This window comes from Condylura cristata, unplaced genomic scaffold (assembly GCF_000260355.1).
Source record: "Condylura cristata isolate star-nosed mole 26May11 unplaced genomic scaffold, ConCri1.0 scaffold00003, whole genome shotgun sequence".
Lineage (NCBI taxonomy): Eukaryota > Metazoa > Chordata > Mammalia > Eulipotyphla > Talpidae > Condylura > Condylura cristata.
The window spans coordinates 16,735,833-16,751,103 of NW_004567104.1; the positions used below are offsets into that span (position 1 = coordinate 16,735,833).

At 39.2% G+C, this 15,271-nt stretch overlaps 1 protein-coding gene across 7 annotated transcripts in view; it reads right to left on the reverse strand.

The window, feature by feature from the left end:
• The window catches only part of PEX5L (peroxisomal biogenesis factor 5-like), a 227,819-nt gene that overhangs the window by 10,658 nt on the left and 201,890 nt on the right, over positions 1-15,271 (reverse strand). For all 7 annotated transcript variants that reach the window (XM_004675002.2, XM_004674999.2, XM_004674997.2 and 4 more), the window contains 6 exons: positions 9,124-9,240; positions 6,664-6,807; positions 3,054-3,124; positions 1,469-1,666; positions 659-824; positions 144-301 (listed from right to left, as the gene is read on the reverse strand). In XM_004675002.2, coding sequence (XP_004675059.1) covers positions 144-301; positions 659-824; positions 1,469-1,666; positions 3,054-3,124; positions 6,664-6,807; positions 9,124-9,240 — 854 coding nt within the window. The remainder of the gene's footprint in view (positions 1-143; positions 302-658; positions 825-1,468; positions 1,667-3,053; positions 3,125-6,663; positions 6,808-9,123; positions 9,241-15,271) is intronic.

The window sequence follows — 15,271 nt, forward strand, 5'->3', positions numbered from 1 at the left end:
GGTATGAAAGTTCAAAGTTAATCCTTATTAGAAGGGGGAGGATTATTCTCCCAAATGGGTTATTTTTCTGGAGACAAGCTTTCAGGTAACTCAACCGTAGCCCTGATTATGGCTTTTGGTTGTCAGCCTACTGCCATACTCACCTGTAGGCGCCCAGGTTGATGCAGCTGATTCCCAGGTTGTATCTGGATCTGATGAAGCCGGGCTGAATCTCCAGCGCGCGCGTATAAGCCTCCACCGCTTCCTCGCTGCGGTCTCCGTTCGCCAAGGTCGCCCCCAGACGGTTCCATAAAGAATAGTCCTAAAGACAAGATTAGAGCTTTACCAACTAATCCAGTGACAGGGTATTCCCATAGTCCCTGCAGTAGGATGATAGAAAAAATTAGCCATGAACAGAGAGCATGACTTGGATAATTACTGAGAAATCTTTGTGGACAACATTATGAAATGACTTCATTCATCAAAGAGCAGCTACCATTGACACTTTCAGGCAGTTCAGTTTCTATTTTAGATGGTTAACTATTAACCACAGTAGCATATCATGAGTACTGATCATTTTCAACCATGCAGGAAATAAAGGTATAGCAGGAAAGTAGAAAAAGTAGGCCGTGAAACTTATTTTTAACCAAAAAACCATGGTTTATTTCTGTGAATTTACCTCTGGCCGAACAGTTAATGCAGCATTAAATGCATCTATTGCTCGATTAAATTCTCCGCTCAAGTGGAACAGAACTCCCAGCCCCGTCTGTAGGTCTGGGTCGATCATATCTCCATTTTGGTGGGCAGCTTCCAGATATAATTCTTTCACTCCTTCCAGAACAGAGCTACAAGGGAAAAAGTTAGATTTATGACCCAAAAGGTGTGAACAAAAGTGATTTACCATTATGTCCCCTGGGGTAAGAAAACTTTACCAATTGGAAAAGTCTTGCCTGAAACAACATAGCTTAAAGAGAGGACAATTGATACCAGATGTTAAAAGATGCCTACTGATTTTCATGAAATGTTTTATCATCTACAAATACAGACCATGATCAGTGAAGACGTCACAAGGAGAATTTCACTGACCCTGTGTGTGTCAACATAGAACCCATGGATTCTTAGAGCCCTAGCTTCCTTAGGCCTCAGTGAGAGAATTTCCCACTGTGATCTATTGCTGATAGATACTAAATCCCCACACCTAATTCTCAGGCCTTATGAAATTTATGCATTGACACTATAATTTATTTTAGGTTAATTACATTTTCAAAGCATTTGGCTTTAAAACAGGCCTCTCAGATCAATGTCTGTGAGTGCTCGCACAGTAGATCATGTGTCCAAAAGTTGCTCTATCTCAGCATCAATCTTTGAGATCAGTGCTGCTTCTGGTAGAATGTTGTCCTGCTACCTATTCTGGAAGTGGCGATATGGGACTGAGGCTCTTCAATGACCAGGAAAGTGATTAAATGTGACTTTAATGAGAAGGATATACCTGTCAACCGGAGACTTAGACATCCGCCGGGTGAGGCCTGGAGATCCCTTCTTGCTCTTCACAAGGTACTTGTACTTTGGGTTTTGCTTAATCCAGTTCTTTAGAGCATCACAGGCATCTTGCTGATGGCCAGTGTTCGTGTAACTCACAGCCAAAGCCATCAATGCTTTCAAGTTGTTAGGCTGTAATTCTAAGCACCTTAAGAAGGCAAGACAAAAACAAAACAAAACAACAACAAAAATACATGCCAATTTCAGATTTTTTTGAGCCTGAATCTAACAATTCTTTAGAACATTTGAAACCATAATTAAATGGTGCAAAAGCATTACTAAGTTTGTTTATATTAAGTCCCTGAAAATTCTGTATTCATATAAAAGTTGGGAACTAGGCATATTTTTAAAAAGCTAAATACCATCCTGATAAGTGTTAGACTTTGTGATTTTAATTAGTGGTTCTAAAACAATGAAAATATGACTAATCACTGCACATAATTTTTAGGAGTTATATTATCTAAGGAGAAATAGGGTATATCACTACTTTAATGCTGCTGTATACTTATTTGTTAAATGTACTTTATCACAAAACAAATTGACTTGAACTTAATTGGAACATTGAGAGATAAAAGACTAAATAGTCTTTTGTAAAGGAGAGAGATCTTGTGTTTGCAGATGACTGATGTGTTCACAGGTGGTATAACCTCTAGTTTCCCTCTCATGCTATTCCACTGGCCTCTGCAAGGGCTCTTCAAACTTTGACATCAAGACAATTTTCTGGGGACCTGGTAAAAATGCAAATTTTGGTACAGAAGTTGTGGGTGGACCTCTGAGGTTGGTAGTCTCTGGATAAGGCTGAGCAATGATTACCTATATTTGGAAGAGATTATATATGAAAACATGTATAAGAAAAATATATATGCATGATAGATTATATATGAAGTTTATGTTCATTCATTCTTAATGTGTAAAAAAGGGCAGGGAAAGTGACACTCCATCTGGTGGCTGCTGTTTAAATAAGGGTTCAAGTAAGATGTGATATACCCACCCAAAGTAGTGAGAACATTTGTCAGGGGCTTGGGAGTTATATTTTCAGGTTGCTGAAACTATCTCAGAAGATTCTCCACTGTCAAAGATTACATTAAGATTATGTTGAGTGTGTATTTCCTGAAGAAAATTTTCAAATGCTGCAGAAATGTTGAAAGGAACTCTATTCAATGACTATATTTTATGATTGCCTCTCACACAGACTTTCCTTTGTGCTTATGAATGTCTGCACCAAAAACAAGATCTCTCTTCTTTACAAAGCACTATTTAGTTTTTAATCTCTGAATGTTCAAATTTATAGATGGCGAAACATTTGTTCATATGTTCTTGTTTTCTAGAAGTAAGTAATATGTGGCATCTCAGCACTTTGGCCAAATTCTTCACCATGTATTCAGAAAAGTTAATGGTGATACTTCATGGGGGAGAATAAAAGAGTAAATTATTATTTGAAATAATTAAAAAAAAATTCAAGACAAGTCTGAAACACAGGCAGTCCGTTTACGAGTGTCCACCAGGCCCATGAATTTGCACTTAGCTCCATCTACCTCTGGAGGGCGACAATAGCTGCTTGTTCATTTTCATTCTCTGCCTGGGTTATTCCGAGGAATTGCCATGCCTACAAAAACAAAAAAACAAAACCCCCATACCCAACAAAAAAGAAGATGTCAACATTGTAAGAGGAACCAATATCATCCAATGTTTTCATAGGTTGTTTACTTGTGACAGATTCTTCTTTGCAGAGCAACCTGTCTTAGCTGTGTCTCCTGATAGGGACAACTATATGCATATCTTCACTAAAACCCTCTCCTAACAGCTGGATCAATCCTCTGCCACTACTTCCACACTCTTCCAGTATTTATTTTGTCCTGTGACCCAATGCTATAGAACTCTCAGAGTTTCTGAGATTTCCTGATGGTTTACATCTTGAAATCGAAAAGTATTTTCATAAATGTAACTAAGGAGTCTAAAGTTTATAATAAGGAATCTCAGGATGAATAGAATGAAGTTAACTTGTCTAAGTGAAAGTCAGCTATTAGCAGAGTTAACAAGAAATCTAGGAACTAGGAAAAACAAAACAAAACAAACACCCCATCCTGATAATGCCTCACATAATCACTGTCAAAAGCATAAAACATCTATAAAATACAATATAATGACTACTCAGTGTATAGCTTTTATTTATACTTTCCATTGCATCATGAACATTTCACGTTTTTGCAGAATCCTCATAATTTAATTAAAACTTTCTTGAGTAGATACCCCATTACTTTTTCAACCACCCCTTTCTGTTGGAAGGCTATTTGCTATTGTCCTTGCTATTACTCTAGTCCTTTGCTATTGTCAATAATGCGAAGAATAGTTTCAAGCAGGTAACATTTTTCATATTTAGGATGAATATTTTAGATATAAATTTCTACATATAAGAACATTGTTTTTCATGTCACTATAAGTGTAATCATCAACATATTTCATTACATACAATACTCAAATTTGCTGGAGGAATGGGTGTTAGTGTGAATTTTGTTTCAAAAAGTTTGAGAAATGTGTAACTCCCAACTTTGAGAGTCATTGTGATGACCATTTAAAAGCAAAACTACATGAAAACACATAGAATCATCTTAAAATGTGAGAAAAGTCATATTGGTTTTCCTCTTCATGGGTTATTATTACATACATGGCATAAACTCATAACAACATGAACTGCCACTTGTGACAACATGGATGGAATTGGAGGGGATGATGCAAGTGAAATAAAACAGAGGGAGAAAGCCAAAAGTCACATAATTTTACTTACGTAGAATGCAGAGAAACAAGATAAAGGGACTAGCAAAACTAAAACAAAACAAAATCTAGAAATGACTGCTGAATTGAGGCTGCTGGGGTTGGGGGTGAGGGGGTGGGATAATAGGGTGGGAGCAAAGGATGGTGTGGACAAACCAATGTTACTTAAAAAAAATTTGATTCTCCTTCTCCAGAGAATCTCATAAATGTACACAGAGAAACCCTTGTTTTGATGTCACCATCCATGCATCTTAGAACTGTTTGTAAGAAATGACTGATGAAACATGGGGACTTCTTGCCGTTTGGGCATGCTGTCATTTTCAATGTCCACAAATTGTCCATTATCCTAAGCTTGTGATCACCCAGTGTCAGTAACTTTGGGATCCATTAGTTACCAAGTGTCTTGATTTTCTCATTTATGAATCTTGGATAAGAACATATAGAAGTTTCTTTTTTTAATCTCCCAAGTTTGTGTCAAATGATACAATATAGATGAAAATACTTTATTAACACGTAGCATCTAGGAATGTAAGATGACATCATTGTTTTAGTGTGGTTGGTGGCCTGTAGTTTGTATTAATGCAGTGACTTTCTCTTCTACAATGATTCATGTAAAAGCTCAATATTTGATTCAGAATTTCAACATTCAGGTCAATCTGACAGTGGTTAAGGTATCGACTAACAAGATACTAGAAGCTTTAGTGATCAGTTTACTCATTCTTTCTATGCAATGAAGTACAGCCAATTATAATAATGAAGGCTAAATATTGTGTGAGACACCAAACTCAGTACGTTATTTGTATGAACTGATTGAGCCTTTAGAGCACCCAATGAGATAGATACTATAATAGTGATTTCTGTTTTACATATGAGAAAATGGAATTAAGAGGCTTTAGATGGCTTGCCTTAGGTCCCATGGCTCATGGTTAACTGGAAGGAGAGCAGGGATTTGAACTCACAGTTAGGACAGCAGAGCCTAAAGGCCTAACCACTGTTTTGTACTACCTACTCAGCACTGTAATTATAAACCTGGTTCCAAAATGTTTTGGAGCACTGTAATTATAGACCTGACTCCAAAAGGGACTATTCTTTTAAAGATGTGTCCTAAAAATACATTACAAGATGAAAAGTTGCCATTATACCCCTATCACTATTTTATTACAGACCTTTGCAGGTTTGGAAACAGTAGGTTAAGATAGGACTGCAGAAACCTCTTAGTAAATTAAGACAGGCTTTGCCTGTCATCACCAGTTACACCTCAGAGAAAGGGGCTTTTCTTTTTCTTTCTTTCTTTCTTTTTTTTTTTTAAGATTTATTTATTCATGCTTACAGAACTGGGGTACAGGCCAGAAGTGTGGTGTGTGAGAGGATTCACCAGAGACAGAGTAGAACAGGCAGATTGACAAAGTACACTGCTAGGGTAGTAGCAGGTGGGTAAGAAGAGGTCTGCCACGCCATATGGGTCAGCTCCTTGGCCGGGGATCGAACTCATGCCACATTGGCTTCAGAGAGCTTCATAATGCGGTGCTTTAACCCGTTGCGCCAACAGGGAGAGCCTGAAAGGGGCTTTTCTAAGGTGCAAAAGTGACCCTCTGTCTCTGATCAGTTGAGTCTCCTAGTGGTTCTGCAGATTTTCTGGGATGAAGATCAAGCCTTTGCCTACCTTTCTGGCTGCCTCCCTGCCAGTCTCTCCCCACCACCCTCCAGGCGAGGTGCATGTTCTTGTGTCTCTGCCCACCCAAACAATTCGCTCAACTACAGCGCAACTCCTTGTGGGCTTTAACCCTTTCTCCTTCAACTCTCAGCTTTGGCATCATTTGTAGGGGAAGGCTGGGCCAGGGGGCCTACTATCCACTCGCCTAGCATCGTGTGCATACTCTGACATGGCATTTATTACATTGCATTGATTTATTGACTTGTCTCTCCAGATGAATCACAAACGTGTTTTTTCAACAGTTCCATTTTTCTAGCCCTTCAATATTTTAAGCCAGTACCTTGCACAATTAATTCCTGAGACATTGTGTGTGCTCAATAAATGCTGAGCGAGTAAATCAAAGTTGATATTTGGCGTGATTTTAGACCTGTAGGGAAATGACACAGTATCCACCCTTCCTCCAGCCCCCAATAAATGCTGCTGGCAATTTTGGGTTTTATTTTCCTGGCCCCATCCTTTCTTTTTTGGACACTACAGAGACAACAGGTTTGATAGAGATACTTTATATACCTATTTGGGACTTTTAAACTCAAATCCTGAGTACGCCCGGTTAATTCTCTTGGGAACCTTTGCTTGATAAAGTGCCAGTAGCTGGCAAAGTATAATCTGTCCCTCATTAGCACAGGTATTCACTTTCTGAAACAAGTAGAAATGACAACCTCTGCATCTCCCGGGTCCTGAAGAATTGCTGCCTCCATGAATAGGATGGTGACTGGCAGGTCCCCTTCCTTCAGCCTCTTTAAGCCTTCTTCAAATGCTCCAGGCCAGTCTTTGAAGGGGTTTTCAGTGTGAAAGTAATATCCCTGTAACAGAGAAGGGAGCTGTCAATTTCTTTCCTCATTGTACAGTTCTTTTTCAATTTGAACTGAACAATTGAAGTCATTAAATTTAAATTTGAATGATTGTTTTGTTCTTATTATGAATACAGCATACTTTCACTGATCATTGCAATATTTAGAGTTTATTTTTCCCTCTGATACTTCTTTCCTTTTTTCTTTTTCTTTTGCTTTAACCATTTCCCCCCAAATTTTAGACAGATGGACTTTTCTTGGATACATTTTTGCAAAGTGCTGCCACTCACTTCCCTGAATTGTTATACCCCATGCTGTATATCTGTCTATGAGCCTGGTCCTTCAGGAGCTGTAAGTCATGGTAATATCTCAGATTTCTTTCTGCCATGGCCCACTGGGTGCTATCCCATCCTTTTTGGAATGAGTAAAGTTTTAGATTATTGAATTGCAAAAATTTAAATGATACAAACTTTACAAATAACCTTTCAGTTGTTTTTATGATAAGCAAACTGGTATTTTATATGCGCTTTGTGGCTTAAACCCAATTAATTAAAATTAGACTATGTTACAATGCAACCAATTCCCTCGGACTTATACAATCAGGTTACTTGTTTTTTTTTTTTTAATAAGTAATGCTACAGTGAAAGCCTCATTTTCCAATCTTTGTGTGGATTATTACCTTAAAATAGACTTCTACTCCTGAAAAATTTATTTATTCATACAGAACTGGGGTATAGGCCAGAGGTGCAGGGGTGGTGACAGGATTCATCAGAGACAGAGTGGGGAACAGAACAGGCAGATTGACGAAGTACACTGCTGAGGGGAGCAGCGGGCAGGTCAGGAGAGGTCTGCCGCGCCATGTGGGTCACCTTCCTGGCTGGGAGTTGAACTCAGGACTGAAGTGGCTTTAGCTTTGTAGTGCTGCGCTTTAACCCACTGTGTCATCAGGAAGGGCCCTTTACAGGGAATTATTAAGCAAAATCTATGAATTATTTTGAGGCTTTGTATATGTGTAGCAGGATTGCTTATGAGAAAGTTTGTGCCAAGTTACTCTCTCATTGGAAATATCTGGGCAATATTATTTGTTGCAATCTTACTGTCAGATTATCATTAAATCCTTTTACTTTGATATATATGAATAAATTGGTTTGTTGATGCTGTCCACTAGTTTTTAAAATAGTTATATGGAGACCATCCCTCTCTCTAGGTGCTTAGAAAGACAAAACCCCTTATGAAAAGTCCGAGAGGATAGCACCAGCTTATGTAGTGGTGTTATAGCTAGTAGGGTCCCGGAGTAAAAGTTCAGACTCAGTCATGTCTCAGGGGCATGGATCTCAGCCCAGAGTCTATCCCTCTGCATCACTGTGCTTCTTTGTAAGTTCTGATATTTTAGTGAAAAGGATTTTTTTTTTTAAATGAGGTGGTTGTTCTGAGTTTATGAGATTGTCTGGATTACTAATGAGGGACAGATAATATTGGGAGGAAGAAGACATTTAATGGCTATGTCGATTACAAATTGCTTCACATCAGAGGCTGTTTATCATCATTTCCTCAGCAAAGAAGGCAAAGAAGGCACTTGGTAAATATTTGTTGGATTGAACTAAATATCATGGACATGATCCAGAATTGAATACTGAGACTTCCTCTACTACAAAAATAATAATATAAAGATATTTTCACCCACGTTAGGACATTTTATATTTTTATATTCATTTGAATTTATTATTTTTTTCCCATGTGTTTTTAAAGCATAAATCCCAGTGCAATGCGAATTTCCTGGGCAATGTGACTGACGGCTTGCTGCCTTCACATATTTGCATGGGTTCTTATCAGAGGAATGGTGCTAAGGAACCCTTTTGGGACTTGACCTGGCTATGTGAAAGGCATCTTTTCCATTGTGCATCCTTCCTAGCGGTATAATGAAACACCCATGAGATGCAGTCCTAACACATCCCTACCCATCACATCACTGCTGCTCTGAGCTCTCCTGTACTGCTCCTGTGCAGGCTGACAAAAAGCATTGTGCCATTAGTCCAGTTGTTGTTCCATCCCACCCTCTCTGCCTGCTAGTTTAGATACTGGCCATCAGTCAGGATTCAAGTTGTCAAGCTGTCTGACTTAACGTTGATAAAATTAAGAGGATTCCTTTCCAGCTCTGTAGGCTTAACATTGGATGATTATATTGTTTTTGTTTACCACAATTTCTTCTAGGTCAGACTGATGGTTTATTTCTTGGATTTTTCACAAAACAGTTGTCAACTAATTTATAAAAGTAAGTTCCAGACAGGTTGAGAAAACTGGTCGCATATGTAAGAACACACTGGTCACCTTCTCACTGGCTGAGATTGTAACTTGGTTCTGCGCTTCTTGGTTCTCAGATATCCAGTTCCTCCGGGCCATTTCCTCCCATTCTGCTTGCATCTTATCCCAAAACTCTGTGTCTGACTAGGAGACAGGAAAAATGAGGAGAGATGGATTTAAGAACATGCTATATCATTTAGCTTATTTCCAGAAAGACAGTTTCCTTCATAAATCAAAATAAGTTCCAGGAGGAATAAAATGTTCAAACTGCCCATATCTAATGATACCTCATATCTGAAGAGCCACTTTGTGACCAAAGTGTGATTTGGATTAGTTGTGACTTTTTCCAGCAGGAAAATAACTACCAGATGAAGGACCAAGACCATATATATCAAATTTAGCTAAAAATGCATTACTTAAACAGTTTGAAGTATGGGAACCCATCTTACGAAGATCTTTCAGGAGAGGGTGTTATGATACGAAGAGTTGGAACAACAGCTTTGGGACTGACGGGGCAGTGGCTTGGTGAGGCAGCTAGCTGGGGGGGGGGGGGGGGGGGGGGGCAGAAACAGTAACATTCATCAGTCCTCCCGTGTCGGGCACTGCGCTAGGAGAAGCCTGAGCTTAGGGTGCTAGGGTAGCGCACTCCACCGGCCGTGAACTTTTTGCCTTCCGAGGCCACACTTACCTTATGACAACTTGACCTTTGATACTAAAGTAAGAAAGGTCTTGACTTTGGCTGTGACCATGACTGCATCCTATTTAAGGCCTAGCCCATGGCAGGGTTAGTTATTTGTTTAGTAGTTGTTTTCCACTCAATTCTTGTTTTGAGAAATTAATTTATCTTCTTACATTGTTGTTAGCTTTGGGCATTACTTGATCTCTCCCCTCTGGTGTTGTTCCTGTAGTTCCCAATACACAGCATTACCATAGTCCCTTGTGCTCTTCCCTCCCTTGTTTAGGCCTCTCTCCCTCTTCCTTGTTTAGGCCTCTCTCCCTCTTCCTCCCGTGCTGTATGCCTCAGGGCTGTAGTCAGGAATGATTTTTTGTTTTAAAGATTTATTCATTTATGCTTACAGAACTGGGGTACAGGCCAGATATGTGGTGGGTGAGAGGCTTCACCAGAGACAGAGCAGGGAGCAGAACAGGCAGATCGAGGAAGTACACTGCTGAGGGGAGCAGCGGGCGGGTTAGGAGAGGTCTGTCACACCATGTGGGTCAGCTCCTGAGGTCCTGAGGATGGGGATCAAACTGGTGCTGCTGTGGCTTCAGAGAGCTTCATAATGTGGTGTTTTAACCCGTTGTGCCACTAGGGAGAGCCCAGATTTTTTTTTTTTATGTTTTTTTTTTTCCTTGTAATTGTTCTTTGCATATTCCAAATGGGAAGCCAGACTGCTCTCCTAACTTCAGGGGAAGTGTGTGTTCCTAAATTGAAGCCAAATTTTTCTACAAGATCTATCCCTGCCTGTTGCTATATTATTAAGTTTGACCACAGTCCTTTGGTGTTCTGTGGGGAGGAAAATGGGAAAAGCATCTTAAAGAACTTAAGAGAGAAAGGGCAGCTTTATAAGGATGGAGGGAAAAGGAGGGTATTTCTGAGATGAACGGGAGAAGGTGTTTAGCATTCAGGTATTTCCCTGGAAAAGAGCTCTGATCTCTGACCTCCAAGAGTTCTGAGGTTATAACTGAGGAGAAGGAGGGACTGACATGAATTTGGATCCTCACATGGCAGGGAAATAGAAACTAGATTTTAAGGAGTCACTTGGGGCCTAGGTAGCTGTAAGTAGTCACAGTGACCAACATGAGGCCCTCGTTTTTTGACACCACAGAAACCTACCAGGTTTGGTGCCTGAAACATAGTTATTGACCAGGTTAGCAAGAGGGGTGCTAGGAAACCACTGTATCTTCTTTGAAGAAAGCAAAGAAATGGGTGTGGAACATCCAAATTTGGAGCTGAGATCCATTCTTTTTACATGCAAATCTCAGTGTCTGTGATTCAAATCCATAATTAATTAATTTATTCTCTTAGGAGTAGATTACCATCTAAAAGATTATGTAAGTCATTTGTTAGATGGATGATCAGGCCTCTGATTAGTCACCAAAACCTTTTTAAATTCATACGCCACCAGAAATATAGCTTGAATAATATTACAAAATGCAGGTCCTCTGTGTGAAAAGAAGCCTCTGAGTTTACAACACTGGAACTCAACTGTGTTTGACCATAGTGGACAAGGGGTCACCCTCATTCTCTTCATCTAGCTGCTGGGCTACAAAAGCAAGCATTCACTTGACCTCTAGCCTTCAGTGGTGCCCCTGAATTTGTCTACTCTGGAAAATACTACAGATTGAGTGGCTTAAACAACAGATTATTAACTCCTGGTTCTGGAGGCCAGAAATTAAAGGTCAAAGAGTTGGAAGGATTGGTTTGTTTTGAGGCCTTTCTTGCAGATGTCTAAGTCACCTTTTAATTCTCACAGTCTCACCCTCATACCTGGGTGGGGGTGGTTCTGTGCAAGAGCTCTTTAAAGTTGCTCTGAATGATAAATACAATCTTATTTTGTCCAGATACAATATTCAAGGAACAAAGGCTGGCCCCATATGATGAATCCCAGGCAACTAAATACATAAGGTCTTGTTTCCTCCATTGTCTTGTCCACAATACTGTCCTGCCACAGAAATGGGCCCTGTCTCTGTGGTGGCAGCTGCCCCCTCCTTAAGAGTTCAGTGAAGACAGCAAGCATTTCACAGTGTGGCCCAATTGCTATGAGCATAAGTTACAGTCCCATTGATCCAGGTTAAGGTTACAAAAATTCAAATTTTCCTTTTCAATGAATTTTTCTAGTCGAACATCAAATGGTGCAATAAAACTATCTCAATACACAAAAGCAATGGCTACATAAAAAACTAAAAGGAAATTTTGAGACTACACTCTCTGACTTAAGGGATATAGGTATTTTTTTCCTGCTTCTTTATAGTTTCTTGTATCTCCTGAGTTTCCTGAGTAGGCTTTGTTGTTACCATTTTTTTAAAAGGCTAAAAACAATAATAAAAAGAAAAGAAAATTATCTTTCCTTTTTAAAAATACCATGAACCTGATTTTTTAGATATTTAGGAAATTGATGACAATTTTTGTAAGTTCATTTTCCTGAATAGTTTTTCAAAGATACAGTTTCAGCTTACCTATGTAGAGACGAAGAAATATCTATCCTGTGAATTTTATAATGTTTACTGACATTCTCAAGCTCCCTGGTGGGTGAGGTAATGTGCCAATGACTTCAAGTACTTCTACTTCCAAGGCTTTACATATCCCTAGTGAGGTTCCTTGGAATATGAAATTATTATAAGTCTTCTGAATGAAAGGACGAAGATTTTTAATGTGTACATCTGGATTACAAAAGGATGCATCAGCTTTCCGGCAGTTTCAAATTAGAACAGTGGCTGCATAAATAACTACTATGGAAAACAGAGCCTTTGCTAAGGTGGGGGTTGCTAGGCTTTCATTTAATGAGATACACCAGGATTTAATGTTACCACTTAGAATTAAGTTCTGCTGACTAATTAAAGTGCACAGCACAGTTTCACTTAATTACAGAATACTACTTTTAGCACAATCAATTTTCATCCAGTCTGAGAATCCAGACTTCATTCACGTAACTGCACGTATCTGTAATTAACACTTCTTTTTTTTCTACTTCTAATCAATTTTAGAGAAACCTGAGACATACTTGAATTTTAAACATTTTAGACATGACTGAGGGATTTATGTATTGATGATTTTCTTAGCAGTTCTGGGATTTTGGTAGGTTCATTTTTATACTCTGCAGGTAAGACGTTATCTGCTTATACTAGAAATGAGTTATTATTTGCAATACATTTTCATATTTAAAAATAGCTTTCTGATTATAATGATGGCATATATTCATACAACTCTTGGTATATGTGGTATGAGACAGCAGCTTTCTCCTCAGATGGCCCGGAAATAAATTCTGGCTCCACCACTGACTTAATGCAAGTCCCTTAAACTCTCTAAGTCTCATTTGCCTTATCTTTTTTTTTTTAAAGATTTATTTAGTTGCGCATATAGAACTAGGCCAGAGGCTCAGGGGCGGGGAGCGTCTTCATCAGAGACAGAGCGGGGAGCAGAACAGGCAGATCGATGAAGTACACTGCTGAGGGGAGCAGCGGGCGGGTCAGGAGAGGTCTGCCACACCATGTGGTCACCTCCAGGGCAGGCGGGAATCGAACTCATGTGGAAATGACTTTAGTTTCTTAGTGCTGTGCTTTAACCCGCCGCGTCACCAGGGAGGGCCACATTTGCCTTATTATTATTTTTTTTTTTTTAAAGATTTATTTATTTGTGCACACAGAACTGGGGTACAGGCCAGAGGCTCAGGGGCGGTGAGAAGCTTCACCAGAGACAGAGTGGGGAGCAGAACAGGCAGATCTACGAAGTACACTGCTGAGGGAAGCAGCGGGCGGGCCAGGAGAGGTCTGGCTTGCCATGTGGTCTCCTCCGGGCAGGCGGCAGGCGGGAATCGAACTCATGCGGAAGTGGCTTCAGATTCTCAGTGCTGTGCCTCAACCCGCTGCGCCACCAGGGAGGGCCACATTTGCCTTATTTTTAAAATAAAGATTTAATGATGATCTTGGTTAGTCATTATGAGGTTTAAATGAGAAAATATATCTGTAAATGCTCATAAATATAGGCATTAGTGTCCCCATACCCTTGAGAAAAACAGAAAGAATGAAACAAAAACCACCCACAAATTCAAAGTTCAAATATACATCTGTGAATATTTGGGAGCTTTTATTTGTTGTAAATACATATCTTTTTCTAGATATCATTTTCTCTTCTCTTTTAAATCCTTTCTTTTAACCTAATTACTCAAAAAATAGGAGCAAAGTCATGAAGATTATGGTAAAAATGGACTGTTAGCTAACAAAATGGTATTTATAAGGAGTTCATCACAACATGGAATGGTACTTTAAATACTTTAGTTATAATGTTTCTCAATAACAAGTATGATCACAATGATAGGAGACAATAACATGCTGAGAAGGAAAACAATGGAGAAATGGCACGAGCTGCCTTGCTTTCATGCGCGGGATTAGGAGTAATTTGCCCCATTACCTTTCCTTATACTTTCCAAAATTTCCCAAATTTTCTATTTGTTAGCATGTTTTTGGTTAAAAGCAAAATCTGATTTAAAAAGGCCCACTTCTTGGCAGTTTCAATTTCCCACAAGGTTTTCTCCAGTTACTCCATGTAAAAACAATCGCTCGCCTCTCTGATACTCTAGATCAGTGATCTGGGAGAGCTGAGGAATGTGTTAGGAGCTGTGAACCTGACAAGTCATCTTCATTCATCTCTTCATTATTCTTTTTCATTGAGAGAAGACTGGGTTAATTAGACAATAGTGCAGGCTTCTTTGTCTACACAGATTGATTCAGAAGATTAGAATAAAAAGAAAGGGAGAACTTAGTCAAAGATCACAACTTTTTTTGAAGGGGGTTTTGAGATTGTTCACTGATCTCCAGTAATTATATTTTAAAGCATTTTCCCAAAAATATATTGGGCATTTTTTTTCACTTGTTGACTGTAAAACTGGAAAATAAAAAATATTTATATTGAACATTTAGAAAGCTTCTAGGGTTGTGTTGTGTTGAACTAATTCATATGTGAGTACATATCCAGTTTTGCCTGGGATGAGTCTGGTGTTCTTTTGCCTTCTTTAGACATCTATTGTAAACCAATACTGGGTCAAAAAGTGAAAAAAAAAAAAAAAAGAGTACCCCTCATAAAGAGAGGTATGAAAAACATTATAAAAATTTCATAAAATAATGACCATATACACAATTTTTGTCAAAGTGAAATTATATGCAGATCAATTTGAACCTTACTGTGCTGGGATCCAGTTGCCCAGGCTGGTGATGAGTGGCTGAAATGTCTCCACTCACCTACTGTTTTATGGACCGCGAATGTACCATCAGTCTGCCTAAAGAACATATTCACCCTTGGCATGCAATCACAGAGGTGCAGTGTCTGGGTCAAGGTTGGAATAGAATTTTTGATTATTCAGAATTAATTTGAACACTGGGAGCCATCTTGGTGTCCAGGCAGTAAAGGTCATTGACAAACTAGAGTGGGTCCAAGCAGGAGTGAGCATTGGGCTTG